Source organism: Sarcophilus harrisii, chromosome 1 (assembly GCF_902635505.1).
Source record: "Sarcophilus harrisii chromosome 1, mSarHar1.11, whole genome shotgun sequence".
Lineage (NCBI taxonomy): Eukaryota > Metazoa > Chordata > Mammalia > Dasyuromorphia > Dasyuridae > Sarcophilus > Sarcophilus harrisii.
The window spans coordinates 367,286,074-367,308,006 of NC_045426.1; the positions used below are offsets into that span (position 1 = coordinate 367,286,074).

The window sequence follows — 21,933 nt, forward strand, 5'->3', positions numbered from 1 at the left end:
GTAATATGTTGTTTTATACTCTTGCTAATGCTTAATTTAATATTCATATGTTAATATTCATTAGGAATATTAATCTATAGTTTTCTTTCTCTACTTTGTCTCTCTTTTGTTTAGATAGCTATCATATTTCATACAAAAATTGTTACATACTGCTCTGATTTCCCTGTTAATCTCTGAATTCGTGTGAGTGATTTTGTAGTTGAGATCAATCAAGTGGGGGTTGGGATGACTAGACTGCTTCCCTGGGCTGTGGGTTGCTGAATTCAGGGGGACTGGGTTTTTGCCCTGAGATCCAAGAAAAGGAGGAAGTGAGTCACTTGCCACATGGCTGATTCATCTTTCAGAGGCTGCAGCTTTATAGCTTTTCATTATTGTGTGGCAGCAGTTGTTGGTGGGGCCCGATTGTTGCCGTGGTTCAAGTTTTCATAATTGGATTCCTGAACCTGGGGCCTGCTGATGAAAAAACAGCTGACAACATGGTGGCAAGAAATTCACCCAAGCAGAGAAATGGGGTGGCAAGCAGATAGGGAAGAAATGGCCCAACTAAGAAATAGGAAACCAGATGCACACATTTGTTTCAAATTGAATTATAATGCAATCAGGAGAGCAAGCAGTATTAGAAGTACAGAAATTTAGGATCTGAACGAACTTAATTCTCTGTAAGCTATGAAATATTTCCTTTTCTTCAAGTCCTAACTTAAAAAGGCACCTCTTCCATGAAGTCCTTCCTGTCTTATATCATTTTCTCAATGTTTTCTGCATGGGAATCTTGTCTATCCAACCAGAATAAAACTCCCTAAAGGGCAAGGACTGCATCTTTCTTTCTTGAACCTGCAGCTCTTTTACAAACATACTCCCTATTTAAAAGTTTGTGTGTGTGTGTGTGTGTGTGTGTGTGTGTGTGTGTGTGTATGTACACAGGGTATCCCAAAATTCTTAACACAATTTTAAGCTAACAAAACTGATAAATTGTGTGTATGTGTGGGAGGAGGGTGGGAGTGGAGAAAGCTGTTCACTACTTCAGTCAATCAGTGACAGATCAGGTAGCCATGTTTCATCAGGCAAAAATATCATTTCACCAACAGCTGTTTTCTTGTATGTCTTTTTTGATTCTATGGAGGATTGACATCTCTACTTCTAACACAACTCCTATCTCTGTTTCACTCTTTCAATTTTTGTTTTCTCAAGAAGCTCTTCTTGTGGGCAGCTAGGTGGTGCAGTGGATAGAGCACCATCCCTGAAGTCAGGAGGACCTGAGTTCAAATTTGGTCTCAGACACTTAACACTTCCTGGCTGTGTGACCCTGGGCAAGTCACTTAACTCCAATGGTCTCAGCAACAACAACAACAACAACAACAAAAAAAAAAAAAGAAAAGAAAAGAAAGAAAAGAAAAAAGAAAAGAAAAAAAAAGCCTTCTTGACTTGATCTGGCTTTTGTTTTACTTATTCCCTTGGATGCAGACTTGACTTCCACCCTTCTTACTGACAGGTGGGTTTCTTCTCTGTCCTGATGATACCTCTAAATCATCAGCACATGTATCCTACCAGTTGGTAGGATACTTTTCTGCAACTATTGATAGGCTCAGATGATTACAATTACTACTGTATTGTAGTCCATGATGCTTCAGAAACCTTGGAGCTGCAACAATATTTGAAGCATATTTCTTAAAAAGTGGCTATTTTCTAAAATGCATTTGTAGCTTTTTAGCAGATTGTTGCTAAATGTTGTGGAATGTTTGATTTCAGAGAAGACTAGAGTCAGTGACCCTATCTACTGATAGCATAGTGAAATTATCTAGATTCTCTCACCGAGTCCATTGAAGCATTTTCCAGAAACCCTGGTGGCTTAGTGTAAACTATTTGCAAAACTCAACCCTCAGCACCTTCCTCCAGTTCCACCTTTCAGCCTTCCCTATTCCTATGGCGCAAGCTAAGGTGTTTTGTCATCGTGCCGTGACTATTGAGGTAATCTTTATCTATGGAAAATATCCCTCCTGTTACAATGCGGGTAGCTTCCACCAGGAGTCTAGAAAGACTCTGACATTCCCTTTTTCTTCCCAGATACAAGATTCTAAACCAACAGATTTGCTGGCTCAGGGAGGGACAAGGGACCATTTTAAAACATTCCAGTTTCTTCCAGATTCAAAACCAGAACTTGTTATAAAATTCTGGATTAGGGTTTGGGTTTGTCCACCTGTAATAGGTAAGGATTTCTATAATATATATTTCTATATGCCATCTACTAGAGTCCTATGGGGTAGTTTTCCCCTAAAAGTCAGGAAAGCTGTTCCTGAGATTTGATTATTTCAGAATTTAGACCAAAGAAGGGCCAGCCCAGAAGAGCTGAGGCAAACCACAAGTAACTTGAGTAAGAAATAGGGTATTTTTGGGTATGCCAAAGTCTGAGGGATGAGGTAGAGGTAGAAGCCATGTAGTAAGCAGAGATTTCCAGCTCACAAAGTCTATATGAATTAGATGGCACATGCTAGAGTGGGTGTCAGGGAAAAAATGAGCTTTCTAATACAGCTTGTCACCCCCAGCAGTGGTCAGTGTTCCCCTGACAGGCCAGTGTGGTCACAGATGGGCCTATCTTGGCTTTGCTGCTCCAGTGAAACTATGGGATCAGAGAAACTTCAACTGCATCTCAAATGAAAGGTTGGATGGGAATAGAGAAGAGAATGGTACATTCTGCCTGACTGGTACCGGATAACTTTGGTCCTAGCACAAGTCCCACTTTCTGGTCTATGACCCTATAATGCCATGAATGTGAGGCCCTCAGAATTAGCAATAGAATGTAGGAGGTAAAAGCAGCTCTACTGAACTACTGGAAAAGAGAGGAATCCTATTTATAGGCTAAGAAAAGAGTAAGGAAGATGGAGAATGACTTGCTTACCGGGACAGGGTCTCTTGGGCTGTTGAATGCACTGTAGGATAAGACAGAGAGTATAACAATAAATGCCATCCTCTATTCCAATGAAGCAAGTCCCCTCTTGGTAGGCAGTAATTAGGGCTTAGACTTAGACTGTGCCTTTATGAGTGAGGAGAAGAGAAATTTTATATATATATAAAATATTATTTTATGTTTTATATTAGAGATATATAATATTACACATTGTAAGATATAACAGAATATGTTATACATTATATAAGTAATATTTATAATACAATATATAATAAATTTATTTATATACATATTAAAGAAATTATCAGAATAATTAATATAATATATAATAAAATTAATGTGTTAAGTTATATAAAATGATATTTATAAATATATTTTATAGGTAGACAATATATATTAGCTATAGGAGAGATTCTGAAAAAATAATAAAAACAAAATTTGTAAGCAAATTTGGTATGTAAGATAAATGAGAGTGAGAAGTTGAGGATGAGGTTGTAAGCCTAGGAAACTGGGAAGAATAGTGATGCCCTCAACAATAACAAGGAAGGGATTTGGCTTTGGACTTTTTTTTTGTTGTTCTGAAATAATCTATATAATAGCAATTTTTTGCATTTAATGTGTAAATGAATTCATTTACACGTTGAGAGTGAATTGTTGTTCACTCTCACCGGGTTGTGAAATGTTAGCACTAGAAGGATCTTAGAGATTATCTGGCCAGTTCCTTCATTTTAGAAATGAACATAGTAAGGCCTAAAGAGCTAAAGTCATTTTGCCATAGGTCACATACCTAATTAGTGCGGAACTCCAGCATAAACCAAGGCCTTACAATCCAAACTCTTTGGTCTTTAATTTGTTTGTTTCTAAAAATGGGATTGAACTAGGTAATCTCTAAGGTCCTTTAAGCACTAACATTTTATGCTCTTATGAGAATGATTGCCTTCATCTATACCAACATGTAAAATGAATGAAATTTTTAAAAAAGAATTTTAAGTTTTTAGGAGAAAGAAAAAATATAATTTTCAGTGACAGAGAAAGAAAAATATAATTTTCAAAAAAATACAATTTAGCTCGTTTTTGAGCAATTTAAATTGTTTCCCACTCATTGAGAACTCTTTTGAGCTTTTCTTGGCAGAGATACAGGAATGATTTTTTATTTCTTTCTCTGGCTCATTTCACAGATAAGGAAACTGAGGCAAACTGTCTTAAGTGACTTGCTCAGGATCACACAGCTAGTATCTAGGGTCAAATTTGAACTCAGGAAAATGAGTCTTCCTGCCTCCAGGCCCAGTTTTCTGTTCATTATGGGGTCACCTAACTATCCCATTAAAATGTCTCTATTGTAAATCCTCAGTGAACCATGGAATTGTAATAAACTGTGAAAACATAGACAGCTTTTTTCTTTGTTTTTGGATTCTTGTTGAATTCTTATATTAGGGAACACCTGATAGAGGTACCCACCTTTCCTCTGGTACACCACGGCCCCCAGAATCACCAGCAGCAGGAGGAGTTTGATTCCCAGGGCAAAGAGGAGGGTCAGAAGTACCGATGTGTCACTGGCTGCTCGGAACTTGTAGAAGTAGACACTGCCCTCAGCCTTGCCTAGGCTGTTGAAGGCGGTGCAGGTGTAACGGCCGTCCTGGGCCAGAGCATGGAGCTCCTTGGTGATCTGATGACTCTGGCTGTAGGTGGAGGTGCTGTTGCCAGCACTGGGACCAGTCCAGATGAGGGAGGGCAGGGGCTCCCCTTCTGCGGTGCATCGGGCACTAAAAACGTGGTCAGGGCCTGGTAGCACAGTGATGTTGACAATCCTGGGAGCAGCTGGGGGGAAGCCACCAAGGTCAAACGAAGCATGCAATGAGGGCACTGCTTCCCACTCTGTAGGTCATGAAGTGAGACAGCATGGGTGTGGTAGAATGTGGTGGAATTGGGGACCCCGGTTCAAATCCCAGTTCTTTTACTAGCAGTGTAATTTTTAAACAAATCTCTTCATTTCTCTGAAACTCAGTTACCTTATCTGAAAAATGAAGGGGTTGGACTCTTATGATCTCTAAGATCAGAGGATTTAGAATTGTAAATTTATTCCAGTCTCTGACCTCTTGTAGCTCTAAACTTTCAGTAATTCTCTTGTGTTGCCATAACTTAGATCTTCCTACTTGTTCTCAATGACAATTTGTTGTTGTTTTGGTTTTTTTTGCTGAGGCAATTGAGGTTAAGTGACTTGCCCAGGGTCACAGCCGGGAAGTGTTTGTTAAGTGTCTGAACTCAGGTCTTCCTGATTTCAGGGCTGGTGCTCTATCCACTGCACCACCTAGCTACCCCTCAATGACAATTCTTGACCAGGAGGTTGGAGGAAGTGTCCCAATTTTGTATCTTTACACTTTTTCATTTCTTCCCCATGCTTTTTCCACCACTCTGGTAGGACCCCTTGGGAAGTAGACAGTCTATGATCCTGAGGTAGAGCAAAGCATGAGACTTGACTTTCTAGCCTAGTCTAGTCTAGCTACTAAAAAAAAGGTTAGAGATTTTAAAATGGAAAACTTTGGGATATATAATACTCTTAGTGGGTAAGGAAATGAGAGGGTCAGATATAGGAATAATTAATTAAATAATAATAAAACAGCCAATTAATTAAATATTAATAAAGTAAATTAAATAATTCATAAATAATAATAAAAATAAGGAATGTGTGTGGGAGAAGTGAACAATTATCTAGTTAAGAATGAAAAGGAAATGGGGGGGAGCTTACCAGACCTCAAGGCTGCTATGGTTTTAAGAAATGGTATAAGAAAATTGGGTTCATGATTTGCACAGGAAGGGTGATAGCATAAGCAAATTAGGAAAGTCTAGAGTAAGTATCTCTGATAAAGACCTCATTTCTCAAATTTTTAGAGAATTGAGTCAAATTTATAAGAATACAAGTCATGCCTCAATTGATAAATGGTCAAAGGCTATGAATAGGGAATTTTCAGATAAAGAAATTAAAGCCATTTATAGTCATATGAAAAAAAATGTTCTAAATCACTATTGATTAGAAATTAAAATTAAAACAAATTTAATTTAATTAATTAAATTTAAACAACTCTGAGGTCACTACCTCAAACCTATCAAATTAGCTAAGATGACAGAAAAAGATAATGATAAATGTTGGAAGGGATGTGGGGACAACTGGGACCCTAATGCTTTGCTGGCAGAGTTGGAAAATGATCCAGCCATTCTGGAGAGCAATCTGGAACCATATCCAAAGGGCTATAAAATTGTGCATACCTTTTGATCCAGCAATGTTACTACTGGTTCTGTAACCCAAAGAGATTATAAAAAAGGGAAAAGGACACACACATACAAAAGTGTGTTTGTTGCAGCTCTTTTTGTAGTGGCAAGGAATTGGAAATTGAGTAGACACCCTTGTATCAATTGGAGTATGGCTGAATAAGCTGTGGTACTTGAATGTAATGAATGCAGGTGGATTCAGAAAAACTTGGAAAGGCTAATATGAACTGATTCTGAGTGAAGTTGTGCACAGTGATGGCAAGAGTGGGTGATGATCAAGTATGACAGATTTAGCTCTTCGCAGCAAGACAATCCCAAAGGACTCATGATGAAAATAAAAATGCTATCTGCATCCAGAGAAAGAACTGATATTGTCTGAATAAAAACTGAAGCATATTCTCTCTCTCTCTCTCTCTCTCTCTCTCTCTCTCTCTCTCTCTCTCTCTCTTCTTGCATAAAATGACTAATACAGAAATGTTTTACATGATTGCACATGTATAATCTATATCAGAGAAGTTACTTTCTCAGGGAAAAGTGTACGGTGGGAAGTGAAGGAAGAATTTGAAACTCAAAACTTTATGTAAAATGAGCATTAAAAATAGTTGTTACATGTAATTAGGGGAAATATTATTTTTTAAAAAAAGAATTGTTATAAGAGAAAGATCAATGAAAAGGTGATCCAAGAAGCCATAGTTCAGTGACTAGATGAGAAACTTTGGTTACTACCATCATAACTGTTGTACTCAACATTATAGTGATATTCACCTAATCCATCAGAAACTCCTTTTACAATTTAATTTCAATCTATTCTATATGGGTCTCCTCTATAAGAGTTCTGAGAAGTGGTTTTCCATTCAAATGATAACAAAAAAGTACAGTCAATTAGGAGCTAAAGGAGAAGTATAGAAATATGTGTTATCTTTTTTGTATCTAATCATTCTAATGGGAATAGGAGTAGTCATAAAAGAAAAGGAAGGAAGGGGATATGAACCTAGATTTCTTCATTCTAAATTCAACATTTCCCATACATTTGGACATGTCTGTGTGAATCTGTTTATATATGTATGCTTAGATATATATTATATATTATAAATTTCAAAGTATAATTTTGTATGATTTTGCGACTTTTCTTTTCTGAGACTTCATCTATATTTGGGAACTTATCTATATCTGTGATTGTTTTAGATTACTTCTAAGAGTCCCAGAAGTTTTTTTTCTTAGCTTCTATGTCCTAAGTATGTATCACCAATTTTTTAGTGAATTAGAAAAAAACAAAATGTGCAAGATGAAAGTTCTTTTGAATAGAAACAATTCTTTGATGATTCAGAATCCTTTCCCAGGCCCTCAGGTTCACTATAATAAATATGAGGTAGTACAGTTTGTTAGGAAGAGTATTGTACTTTGAATCAGGAAGTCTAGGTAGAGTCTGAGATCTACCACTGACGAGATGAATCAGTGGAATCAGTGGAAAGAACTATAGTAATTCAAAAAGAAACGTGAGATGCCCAAATCTAGAGACATCTCCAAAAGGCTTCCAAGCTCATATTGGTCTGATCAGCCACAGCAGGACACCTTGTACTTGAATCTCAACATAGTGATGTCATTTTAGTTCTCTCTGAGAATGTAGGACCACAACCAACCACAATTTTAGTTCAGGATCATTCTTATAAATTTGAGTCAATTCTCTATACATTTTAGAAATGAGGCCTTTATCAGAATGTAAAAAATTGGGTGTAAAATTTTTTTTTTCCCTCAGTTTACTGCTTCCCTTTTAATCTTGTCTGCATTGGCTTTGTTTCTACAAAAACGTTTTAACTTAATATAATCAAAACTATCCTTTTTGCATTCCATAAGGTAGTCTAGTTTTTCCTTCTCTACAGCAGATCTTCACTTTAGGAAGATCACTTTTGACAGCTCAGTGGAGGATAGACTGGAACTGGAGGAAACTTGAGGCAGGCAGAGCTGTCAGTAGCATATTATAATAATCCAAGTGTGAGACAATTAGAGCCTATACAAGTAGTAGTAGTAGAAGAGAGAAGGGGGAAGATCTTATAGAGGTAAAATTGACAGACCTTGGCAACAAATTGGTTAAGAGGAGGTGAGAAATTGAGGAATTGTGGATGACATTTAGTTTGAGTCTCAGGAGCTGGGGGGGAGGGGAGCGGATAATGGTACCCTTGACAGCAATAACTTGGTACTTAAAAAATCTGTAGAGGATATAATCTGAGAAGGAGAGCTAATGCCACTGCTTGACAGATTCAATATTCAAAAAGATCTTGACAGGTTAGAACTTTGGGCCAATATTAATAAGATGATAATTAATTGGGAAAAATCGACTATACAAGCGTAAGGTAAGAGGGGCATGGATAAATAGAAATGATTCTGAAATAGAGAGTATGGGGAGATGGAGTTGATACTTAGGGAACTGAAAGTCCTCTAAGAACCCTAGACTGTTCAACTGAAATGAATCAATATAATGATACAGCAGCCAAGGAAGCTGCTATGATCTTTGGTTGAGTGAAGAGAGTCATTACTTTCAGGAATAAGGAAATAATTCCAGCCATATGGTGCCCTGGTCAGACATTGTTCAGGTCTGGGCATCTTCTTTTAGAAGGAATATATATAAACTAGAGAGAGTTCAAAGGGTAATTCTGATGTTCAGAGAATTAAGTGGTATCCACAAAGTCACACAGCTAATAAATACCAGATTTGAACCCATATTTTCTGTCTTCAAATCCATCCCTACTTTCTATTATGCTACACTATTATTTAGTATGTATAATTAAATGTTGACAATTTGGTCCTTGTATTTTTAGCATGAGGATTTAGCATGTATTTTAGCATGAGGATCATAGGATCATGATTTTAAATCTAGACGGAACCATAGGGGTCATCTAATATAATCCTCTCATTATAAGGATGTTGAAAACCAGAGAATTTAAATGCCCTGCATCAGTCACTCAGGTGGGAAATGAACGAATCTGGATCTGATGCTAAATCCAGTGCGCTTTGAACTGCCTTACTCTGATCTTCACTCCTCAAACATAAGCTCCTCTTGTATCCCATTTCTATCATCTGAAAAATAAGAGGCCTGGATTATCATGGAGTCCAGGAACTTAAAAAATAATTTGATAAGTGAATTTCAATTTAGTTGATTTCTTTGTAACATGATATATTTTATATATTCTAATTATATATACTAAAAAAATTAAGTCCTTAGGCTTTACTGACAGAGGGGTTCATGTCATAAAAAAGGTTAAGAGTCCTTGGATTAGATAAGATCCCTTCTGTCTTGATGTCTCAGGGCATTTTCCCCAATGGCAGATAAGGGCTGGTCCCTGTAGGACAGGCTGCTCTGCTCAGAATGAGGTCCAGAGCGTCCTAAAGCTCAGTAAGGAGGGGTAACTGAATGCTTGCCTCACCAATCACGTGCAGTCGTATTCCACTCCTGCTCTCATAGCGATCGTGGATGTCTCCAGCAAATTCTACCCGGCAGAAATACCGGTTGCCATCAGCCCATGTCAAGTTATCAATCCTGATGGAGATGTTGTTGTGTCGTGGGTTGCCAAGCAGTTTGTACTTGCCCTTGTAGCTGACAGCGGTCTGGCAATGGTCACTGGAGCTGTGAACCACACAGCGGAACACTTGGCTCCCATTGTAGGGCTCCCGGATCCTCCAGATAACTGTGATCATGCCATCATAATACTTGTGGGGGTGGGTGAAGGTGCAAAGCAGGACAACGCCCCCGCCGGCTTCCCCTGTCACATCTGATGGGACCTGCATGGACCATTTGTGAGATGGGACACCTAAGAGATAAATACCAGCATTAGTTTTCTCAAAGTAACAGGATTAAAAGAGACATTTTTAGGCAAGACTACTCAGGTGAAATTGTTGTTGGAGAAAGTTTTCATTCAGGGCCCTAAGCCTCTCTTTCCTGTACTTTGCCTTTGCCTTTTTTCCTTCAGCATGCACAATATCAATACCCTCCACCAATACAGATTTAAACCTCTCACTCACATAATACACATACATACATGCACACATACACATTTATGTACATACCCTTAGCAAACAATTTCATCATTTAAAAAAATGGGGTTGAAACCCATGATTTCATTGTCATAGAAAATTACTTCCATCAATGTAATGTGGTAATTCTGTAAATGAGTCTTAGAGAGTTGCCTGTATCACTTAGAAATTACTTTCCTATGTTAACACAGCCAGAATTTATGAGTGTTAGGACTCAAATACAGGCTTTCATGATCTGAAACTGGCTCTCTACCAACTACATCACATTGCCTTTCTTTCATTCACTATTTTATCACCCGCACCCATCCCAATTCATCAAATGGTAGGTGACTTTCTGGAGAAGAATAAGCTTCATTCTACTTAGCTAGGTTGGTCATTGGATGACAAACAATTCCTAGCTCAGTCCAAACTCAAAACCTTTCTAGCTCAAGTCCATTAGCAGAACTTTATTTTCTTTCCCAGTTCAATGCAGCAATCATTTATTAAGCATCTAATTAATTTATACCATGCATTGTATTAGCTGCTGAAGACACAAAGAAAAAAATGAAATGGTCTCTCCCCTGAAGGAGATTACATTTTATTCTAAGTTTTATATGAGACTGATGGAGCCACTAAGGAGCTGAACTGGGTAAAGGTAAAGTAGAAATCCTTCCCTTGTGATTTGCTACATAAGTGAGATGTAACTTTATTGCAAGAATTCTCTTCAGGAGAGTATATGTATCTTATTGAAAAAACTAGAGCATGTGCCATTGATCTCCCTTAGCAGAGTCTTCTAGAATGGACACCAATAATGTCATTGAGAAGGGGTTTGGTGGCAATCTCCTCTCTCTGATAGGGACAATAGAGAACCTGAACTGTTCTGTTTATAAAGCAAGCTAATAGATTGTGAAATCTTTATTGTTATGATGCTAATAAACTCAAGATTGCAAATGGGCCTTCCTCTCATGGCTGCATTCCCAGAAACCCATCTTACAAATGGGTGCCTTTGCTAGGTATGGACTTTGCAAATTATAGCTCTTTACCAGATACTCCATTAAGATAGGGAGGGACTAGTACATCTACTGGATGTAGAATGCAGACATCTGCATTAGAAGAAGCTCTAGCGAAACCATGGAAAGCTAAACAGGGTGAGACATTTATAACCAATCAGAAAGAAATGATTTCCTGGCCCAGTCAAGATAGGAATGGAACCAAAAAAATCTTGGAGATTACTTTATCATGTGGGTATCTTTTTTTTTTTTTTCCTTTCAGATGGCAATGGAACATTTTTATGTATAATCCCAGTGATGAGGTACTACCTCAGCAGCCAATTCTATTGCTACACAGCTCAGACTATTAGAAAGTCTTTTTTAAATATTCCCTCCCTCCTTCAAGCTTTTCCCTATAGAATAGAGTTCTTAACCTTTTGTGTGAGGTGGACCTCTCAAGAGTCTGATGAAACAAGTATCATTCTCAGAATAGTCTTTGTTGTCTCTGCAATTGAAGGAAATGATATATAAAAATATAAATTTTTTTGTCTAAGTTCACAGACCTCTTGAAACCTAAACATGGACTCCAGATTAAGCGTTCCTCCTCTAGAGAATATCTAATCAGTTTTCTACATTCAGACCTTCAACTATTTAAATACAACAATTTTATCTCCTTCCTTCCTCACCTCTCCTACCTGCTGTCTAAACATCCCCAGTTCTTTCAGTCATTTATCACATAACATGGTTTCCATTATCCTGTTGCCTTCTTTTAGTTGTGATCTACTTTGTTATCATCCCTACTAAAATTCAGCATCTCATAAGATTTTATAGGTCAGATTCTTGTTGTATTTTACAACTTAGGATGTCTCCCCATCAAGGGTGTCAATCCACCAGGATGAGATTTCAGTCACTGAACCAAGATTTTCTTGAATACCTGCCTTGTTCCCACCCAGTCCTATGCTTGTCACTGTAAGACAAAGAACAATTAGACACTTTTTTAGCTATTCTCAAGAAACAAAGACTATATTGACATTAAATTAGGACTCTGTGTATATGTAATGACAATCCATTCTATTTAAACAACTAGGTAAAAAAAACCCAACAATTAGTATAGAGGACATAAATATAAGAGACAAAGCAGAGATTCCTGATACATGGAGAAGTTTTTCAGATTCTGTTTGTGGATCATAGTATCCTAATTATTTCAAATTCTTGAAAACTATTAGGCCTCATTAATGAGAGCCATAACCATTCAAAAAAGATTTGCCTAATAATCCAAATAGGAAAAAACCACTGACTGCAGAATACTGTATTGTGAAGATTATGATATATAGTTGACAAAACAACCCATTGGCTTAGTCCATTAGGATGTGCATTGAATTGTATGAGGTCAGACTGGATTGTATTTGGGAAATTATATACCAATTTTTTTCTGAAAAAGTCCATTTTTAAAAATTTAAATATTCTCCTACTGATGCTATATAGTTTTGAATATTCCATCATCTTGGAAGAAGTAAAGTTGCAAATAATCTTAAAATCTATGAAGGGATGCAAAGTGGATATTATAAGGCTACAGGATATTATAAGGGATGACTTATGCATAAAAAGTAGTGAAAATATACCACCTAGAAAATTTATCAAAAGGAAGGAAGGAAATAAACATTTATAGAACATCTATTATGGTCAAGGGCAGCTAGATGGTACAGTAAATGGATTATCAGGCCTGGAGTCAGAGACTCATCTTTCTGAGTTCAAATAAGGCTTCAGATAGTTATTAGCTGTATGATCCTGGGCAAGTCACTTAGTCTCTGTTTATCTCAGTTTTCTTATCTGTGAAATGAGCTGGAGAAGGAAATGGCAAATCATGCCAGTACCTCTGCCAAGAAAACCCCAAGTGGAGTCACAAAGAATTGGACATGTCTGAAAAACAGTTGAACAACAATAACACTATGTGCCAGGCACTGTGCTAAGTGCTTTATAAATACTATCTCATTTAGTCCTCACAACAACTCTAGGAGGTAGGTGGTATTATTCTTCTTATCTTATAATTGAAGAAATTGAGGCAGACAGAAGATAAGTGTCCTGACCAGGGTCACACAATATCTGAAGTCACATTTGAATTTGAGTTTCTAGTAGATGGAGTGACTACACTATAAATGTAAAAAATCCTAATTTTAGGGTTCTAAAAATTAACAGAACAAATACACGCTGGCTGCAATGGCCAAAGAGCAGTTTGTCTGCGAGATTTGGGAATTTGAGTGGGTCACAAGTTCAGACTCACTCACTATCCTGGCATTGGGAGCTAATGAAGCTAATGTAATATTAAGCTGCATTAATTGAAATGTAGTATCTAGAATAAGGAAGGGGAGAGATTCACAGTTTAGGTCTGGCCACAATCTGGAGCACTGTTTGGCTGTAGGAAGCACTTTATGTTTGGGACCCTGATAAGTCATAGAATCCAGGATGGACAAAGGGATGAGAAATCATAACGAATAAGGAACAATTAATTTGGCTCTAGCAAGTAGAACTAGGACCAAAGGGTAAAAATTATAGGGAAAGCTTAATGCAAGAAAGAAATCTGTATAGGAAAAACACACTCCCTGGCCAGGTTTCTATCTGTGTCTGGATATGGAACAGAGAGACCATTTCATCAAGTGTCATAAACTTGGCTCTTTTGCTATTGGGGGTGGGGGATTGGCTTCCTGTTTACAGAACAAGCCAAACCCAAGTGGGCGTGGGCCCTGGCTCCCTCTTACACATTGATGTTCTGGTGAATGTATCTAGGGAAATCAAATCTAAAGTGTGCTTTCAATGGTTCTTGGATTGAAAAATCAAAACAGAAATACTTAGGGCTAAAAACATTTGGTTTGGCTCAACTCCGTGCTTCCCAATTCCAGATTGACATTTACTGTTCACACCTGCTCTCTCATCCAGAAGAGGAATCTTATCCATTCCCTTTTTGATTTTTCATCCAATCCAGCTTTCCTCGTTAAAGGAACAACTACTTGGAGTCCTCCAGGGTCCTCCCCTTCCACTTGTGCTTGAAGCCTTTTTAGATTGTGCATCTTTGATAAACTAATCTGTAGAGAAGCTCCAATGCATTATTCTAGTATAACTTGACTGTTAGGAGAGTTACGAGGGAGTAGGCAGGTACGAAGTTCCTTGTCTACACTTGCTTTCTCTAAGCTGGTTTATAGGGCCTTGTTTGCCCATTGTGGGGTATAGTTATGAAAAAATATGAACTTGTTATTTCTTATTATGGGCACTGAACACTTATATTGGACTCTGTGAGACAAACAGAAAAAGTAGAGAAATCAAGGTTCTTGCCCTCAGGAAGCTGACAGTCTAGTCGGGCAAGCAAAGCTAACTCACATTAAACAAATGGAGATTTCAGATCTTTGAAATATTAAAGTATGAGCGCTGCACTTTGGAGTTTGTTACTCTTATTTTATTTAACTCTTGTCTTTGTTGATTTAGTTCTTTAGTGACAGATAAGCATATATCAGCTGCTCTCAGACAGAGATCACCCCTATATATATGGGGAGAGAGAGAGAGAGAGAGAGAGAGAGAGAGAGAGAGAGAGAGAGAGAGAAAATTGGCCTGAACTCAATTTTTAGAGGAGGTCATTGGACTAGAGAGTGGTTATATAGCACTGACGCTGGGAAGTACTGTTCTGTAGAAAGTGTACTGGTCTGGGAGCCCAGGATCCTGCCTTCTAGTTGCCATTGTGTCATTGACTAAACTGTGTAGTCATGGGAAAGTCATTGAATTTTTCTGAATCTCAGTTTCCTTATCTGTAAAATGAGAGGTCTGGATTAGAAGTTCTTTCCAGCTATCAATATGTGCTTTTATGACTAAATGAAATAATTCCTTCTAACTCCAGAATACTCTTCAATTGCCTTCAATTTAATTCAACATCAAATTCTCTATGAATGGTTATTGATTAAATTGATCACTCTTTTCTGGAGGAATTCCAGTTGGTCAATTCTAACAACATGGATTCCATCTATCACTTTTTACTCTCCTCTGCATTTTTTTTTCTGGACTTTAAAAGGGTTCTGTCTTTGAATGGATATCTTCTACTTCTTTATTTTCCTTTGCAGGCCTGTCAGGAGAGTGGGCCATGTCAAGACTAGGAGCAGGGGCAAAAAGTAGTTGCTGCTGTTGACGCTAAAATGTTCCTTCCCCTCCTTTGATGATCACTGGAAAGGGCAGATATTGGTTGTAATTATTTGGGGAATTTCAAGAAGCAAAGGCTTGGTGCTTTAGTTGATGGAGTAAATAACACAAACCAAATGATAAAAGAGCTAGAAGGGATCTAGACCTCTGTCCCCTCATTTAACTACAAGAAAAATGAGTCTCAAATGCTTGCCCAAGACCACTCAGGTAGTAAGTGGAAGAACTGGGATTTGAACCTGTGGCATCTGGCTCCAAATCCAATACTCTAGTACAGTTTTATCTGAATTATGGGCACAATGGAGCTGCCTTCAAGTTTCTGTTTCCAAAAAAGAGAGTGGGACAACTTAATGAGGATGAGAAAGGGCTGGGCATAGAGTAGATATTCAATAAGTACTATATGAATAAAATATAAGCTTCTAGAGGGTGGGAACTCTTAGTCTTCCCAGCATTTAGCATAGTACATTGTAGAAAGTGTATTACTTTAATTTAATTGAATATAATTAAACTGAGGGCTCCTTCAGATGCTAACAGTTCAAGTTCTGGCTCTAATACCTTCTAATTGTATGCTCTTGGGCAAATCACTTTACTCTGGTCTTAATTACCTCATATGTAAGGATTGCAAAGGGACAATTGATACCTCTCTGGGCCTAGAGTCAGGAGGATGTGAGTTCAAATCTAATCTCAGTGATTTAGTAGCTGTGCAACCTTGGGCAAATCCCTTAACCCTGTAAAATGAACTAAAGAAGGAATTGGCAAACCATTGCAATATCTTTGCCAAGAAAACCCCAAATGGGGTCATGAAGAGCTGGATACAACTGAAAATTAACAACAAAGGGATATAGACAAGATCTGTGATTTCATTGGATTAGGGAACTTTCAAGCAAAGAAACTGTTTTTGTTTTTTTTTTTTAATGCAGCTGATACCTTCTCTATAATTTAAAGTCTTAAGAGTGTTGCTCAGAATGCTAAAGTGACTTGACTAGGGTCACCCAGTCATTATATGTCAAAGGAGGGGCTTGATCTCAGATCTCCCTGGCTTAGAAACCAACTCTCTACCTTTCAGACTCGGCTTCCTCATCTATAAAATGGAAATAATAACAGGATTATTATTAGATTCAGTAAAGTTTCTAGAAAGGCTTTATGTAAGTTATTATGATAGAGTGCTAAAGTGGAAGAGAATTCTAGCATTCATTAAATCTAACTCCTTCATTTTACAGGAGGGGAGAATGAAGCCCAGAGGGTGATTTAGCTTGCTTAAGATCACACTGCTATTGGCAAAGTCATTGCTAGATCCTATATCTGCTTTCTGTTTCAAGGCTTTGTTTATTATAAGTAATTTGTTTTACTTAGACCTAATTACAGAAAAGAGGTCAAAGAATGGATGTTGAACTAAGTGGAAACTTTTGGTGATCTTTTTATGATGTATGAGTTAGTCAGGAAGACTTATTTCTTAAAAAAAATACTTATTATGGGATTATAGATAATAGATCTAGACCTGGAAGGAATCTCGGGGATTAGTTATTCTAACTTCCTTATTTTCCATTTAAGAAAGATGAGGCCCAGGGACACTCAATGATTTACTCAAGGTTGAATTAAGAAGAATAGGCCATGCTTCTGACTGGACTTTAAAAGTCAATTCAGGAACTTTAGGGAACAGAATCAAAGAATATACCTCCTGATTAGAGGACATGCAGATTTTGGAGAAATGGAAGCTATTAAAAAGCCATGTGGAGATTGTGGAGTCAGAGGAAGAGATACAACCATAAAGAAAAAGGGTAGGACTTTGGGAGTGAGATTGCTCATGGCACAAAATTATACAGGATGCATTCGGACAGAAACTGTATTGCTCCATTTTCTACCCTCAATTACATACTTGAAGGTAGTAATCCTGAATCTTCTTTCTCCCCTTGAGTAACTTCATGAGAGACTGAAATCTTTTTTTTTTTTGGCAAGGGGGAGACCTGTGGATCTCCTTTTTTCTAACAGTGTTAACTGTTAATATTTGCTAGTGCAGGTGCTTATTGGGAATATAATTGGGAAGAGGCAACTGAGGGAAAAAGATACTTAAAAAAGAAATAGAGATAGATGCAACATTGAAGTATTTTTACCAGATGTGCTATTTCTGGCTGGGGGATTGGAGCTAACAAAAAGATGAAGAGACTTATAAACCTTTTGATATTACTCCCCAGAGTGGTAAAGGAATATTTATGTTGAGAAACTACTTAATAGTAGGGTAAAGAACAAATAGTAGTGATTGAATAGCTCTGATCACCATACCAACTTTACTGCCCTGGTATGTCAAGCTGCTTCACAACTTGATAGTTAGCTGGGATCAGCATCCACAGACAAAATTAAAGGGAGAAACAGATATTGAAGCCAGGGAATATATGTAGGTAGGTAAAAGGCAGAAGAGATAGATTTAAAATATAGTTGCCCAACAGGATGCTGGGTAATATTATTAATATTGTTATTATTATTACCTCATATTTGTGTAATTCTTGGAAACACTTTACATATCTTATGCTAAAAATAGCTAAGCTCCCATACTGATAGATAAATGGGTTCCAGGGGTAGAGAGGGAGTGTGCAAACCTCTATTCTTCCTCACTATAGGATAGTGGAAAGGTGCTAGCCTACTTGGACTTTTGGAAAGTTATTGTGTCTTTAGAGCTTCAAGTTCTTCTATAAAATCAGGATTATAAAATTTTCATAACTTATGTCTTTGAATTGTTTTGAGGAAAATTCTTTATAAATCTTAAAACTATAGTAATGGGAATTATTATCACAAGATGACTTTTCTGGAAATTTCAGGGTAAAGTCAGAGTTGTGGTTTTAGTGAAAAATGTCAACTGATAGGAAGAAAGAAGGAATGCAGTTGGTTGTGTTTATTCTTAGCTGTGGCTGTTTGTTTCCGTGTTACATGGAACACATAGATCAGGCATGTGCAGTTTTGGGGCCATATGTGGCTAAAATTTTTTGGCCACTTATTCCCTGTACCAGTTCAAGTCCCCACTTTCTGACTGACTCATATCAGCTGACACCTCTCTCTCTCTCTCTCTCTCTTTCTGTCTGTCTCTGTTCTCTCTCTCTCTCTCTGTTCTCTCTCTTTCTCTTTCTCTCTCTCTCTCTCCTCTTTCTTTCTCTCTTATCTCTCTTTTTTAAAAGACCACTCTGCCAGTGTTCTACAGCTGGGGATAATATATTTATCAAAGTATAGCAATAATGTTAGAGGAGTATCTAAATAATGGCTAGACAGCCTGAGTTTCATGAACTCCTTTGTGACCTGGATCATGTGAACTCTACTCATACTGTATTTCTGGTTATATCTAAGCTGTATTCTGCTCCGAGTGGTGGTGTGAGCAATAGGGAAATATTTTTGTATGACTCTGACTACAAGGAGTTTACAAATTGATTGACTGGGTAAAAGATAAATGTATGGAGCACTAAATGGTGAATGATTTAATTATAAAACATAAATCACAGAAAAGATGTAATAAAGCAATATATGATTCATCTGGGTGGGTGGTATAGAGCAAGGCTTCTCAACCACTTATTCATGGGTGGGTCTGTGGCAAAATTTTTGTTGGCATGTAAAAGATCCTTTTAAAAGCAAAACAAAACCTATAAGTACCAGAGTGATCAATCTTCTTTTCCTCCCCTTTTTCTACATTCAATTCTTCCTTTCACCTTCCTTTTCCATGGTTAAGCTTCAGAGAGAGGTGTTCTAGGGTCTGTGGCAGTTCAGGGCACAGGGGGTCTAAGTTAGTGAATGTTATGGATACCTATTTATGTTGAGAAATATTGAACTAGGCAGTGATTACTATGCTATAGGAATCCAGAGAAATAACCACTTTAAGAACCCCCCATAAAGCAGTGCATTGGAGAAAAAACATTTGGGGTAGGAATTAGAAGACTTTTACAATTTGATTCTCATCTCTGCCTTTGTGTGACCTTGGAGAAATTATTCCCCCTCTCTGGATCTTATTTTCCTCACCTATAAAATGAGGGATGATAAACTAGTAGACCTCAAGCTGGAATAAACTGTCTAGGCCGTTGAGTCTAATACCCTCATTTTGTAACGGGGGTAAGTGACACCCAGGAAGTGAGCGTCAGAGACAGGATTTGAAACCAATTTCTTTGCATCTAGAATAATTTTCTTGTTGGACTTGGTGATTGCTAAGGCCCTTTATAGTTTTAACATTCTAAGAATCTTTCAATCAATAGAATGTGGTATAAGAGGAACTATTCTTCTCTGGAGAGGAAGATCTCCCATGAAAGATTGCAGGAAATGTCTTGCCTCATCCTACTAGGAACTTAACTCATGGACTGGCAGATGACAAATTCCTGTCATTGTTGAGTTATTTCATTTGTTCCTGACTTTTTTTCAACCCCATTTGGAGTTTTCTTGGCAAAGATACTGCAGTAGTTTGCCATTTCCTTCTCTAGCTCATATTACAGATGAGGAAACTAGGGCAAATAGGGTTAAGTGACTTGCCCAGGGTCATTCAGCTACTAAGTATCTGAAGATAGATTTGAACTTGGGTCCTTTTACTTTCAGGCCCAGTGCTCTATTCTATCACCCAGTTGCCCACAAACTCTTGAACTATGAATACAAATGTCTGGAAGAACTCAGCCAATAAACCATACTTAAATGGAACTATTCTTATAGACTGAATTATTAGCCACCATCACTCAGACTAACATTGATCCATTAAAACTTAATAGATGTCTTCATACCAAATACTTATAATCTCCAAACTACATATAATAAAGAGAATTGACGGAGAAGATGCAAAATGTGTGAGAATACGAGCTCTGTCAACTCTGCTGTTTTGTCTGCTACTGGTGGTATATCAGTGATGCTAACAGTGGACCATAGAAGATGGTTTTTTGCCACATTTATTTTATTTTTATTTCATGGAATAAAATAAGCACTTCCACAGCATAATAAAACAAAAAGATGATTATACATGAAACTGCAAATTTATTATGTACAAATTGTTATTACTTTTAACTATATAATAAAGTTTATAGAAATTTTTCCCCTCCCCCAATCCTAAAGATAGCCACTATTAGATACAAATAGGTATGTATGTATAAAGTTATGCTATACATACTTCTATTTATCAATTCTTTCTTAGATGCAGATAGCATCTTTCTTCATATGTCTTTTATGGTTAATTTGGATATTCATAATATTCAAAATGGCATTTACTGAAAATCATTTTAAAAATAATATTGCTATTGCTATGTATAATGTTCTCTTGGTTCTGTTCATTTTGCTCTTTATTATTTCATGCAAGTCCTTTCATATTTTTCTAAGATCATTGAACTTATCATTTCTAATAGCACAGTAGTATTGCATTAAAATCATATGCCACATAATATTTGTCCATTCCCTAATTTATGGACATCTCTGTGTTTTCTAGTTTTTTGCCACCACTGTTGAACTGTACCTTTAAGATTATCTAAGCCACTTGTTTTAGAGATGAGGAAACTGAACCCCTCAGAATGAAATGACAACAGATAGTTGAGCTGGGATTTAAACCTAGGTCTTCTAACACCAAATAAATAGCTCTTAGCCCTGAATCATTTTGCCTTTTGATAGATAAGGCAATGACTGTGTAGAAAGGTGAAATGACTTGGTTACAATTAGCAGTAAAATCCGAGTTAGGTTCCAGGTCTCCTGATTCCCAGTTCATTGTGATTTACTTGTCTCCCTATTCATTACTTGTCATCCCTAGAGACTGAAATAGTACCTGAAATTGAGATTCTGAGTCAATCAATCAGTGAATAAAGCTTTACTGAGAATACTATGTACCCAGGACAGAGAAGAGAGGAAAACTGGAAACTCACCCATCCTGACAAGGCAGACCAAGAAGACCAGGAGCCCAAAGATCCACCTCATACTTTCTGAGGATTTTCAGTTCTTTCAGGTATTTCTCCTCCTCCAACAGTAAAATCCCACCTTGGGTGGGCATAGGCTATTGAGGGGAGGGGAGGAAGGGCTAGTTGTCTAAGGGAACCAGACCAGCTAGGAATATTCTGTATCTGGAGGAACTGAACCATAATACCAATCAGCAGGGTGTATTATTAGATAAGACTCATGGGGTTTAGTCATGTGGAAAACCCTAGAAAGGAGCCACAATGGATGATTTTCCAGGATGAACAGCTGGGAAGTGGAACTTGCAATGCTATCTCCTTTATCTTTCTTTGAGGTAGCTAGAATAACAACAACAACAAACCAACAACAATTCACATTTACATAACCCTTTGGAGTTTACAAAATGATTTATATGTTATCTCATTTGGACCTGACTTCCCCCCCTCCCCAACAGTTGCAAGAAGTAGTGAAAGTTGAGGTCTGGCTTCATTTTCTAGATAAGAAAATTAAAGCTCGAGAGCCCTTGGTTTCCCTGGTAATGAAAGGAGGAGTATAGGCCAGATGATTTTCTAGCTGAAAGTCCTACCTTGCCCAGAATCCCACAGACCATAATTACCAGAAACTAGGCTTGAATCTTTATTGTCTGCTTCCATAAGTCTTGCTCTCTCATTATATCTCTCTCTTATACAAAGATACATTTATTTC

At 37.4% G+C, this 21,933-nt stretch overlaps 1 protein-coding gene across 1 annotated transcript; it reads right to left on the reverse strand.

Annotated features, from left to right (window-relative positions):
* Positions 1-368: 368 nt before the first annotated feature.
* SIGLEC15 (sialic acid binding Ig like lectin 15) lies at positions 369-21,394 on the reverse strand. The gene is made up of 5 exons (XM_031946001.1): positions 21,201-21,394; positions 9,592-9,975; positions 4,361-4,720; positions 2,894-2,924; positions 369-450 (listed from the first exon to the last, which is right to left on the reverse strand). Exons 1-5 carry the CDS (start codon positions 21,250-21,252, stop codon positions 369-371), a joined length of 909 nt encoding a protein of 302 aa, XP_031801861.1. The 5' UTR covers positions 21,253-21,394.
* Positions 21,395-21,933: the final 539 nt, after the last annotated feature.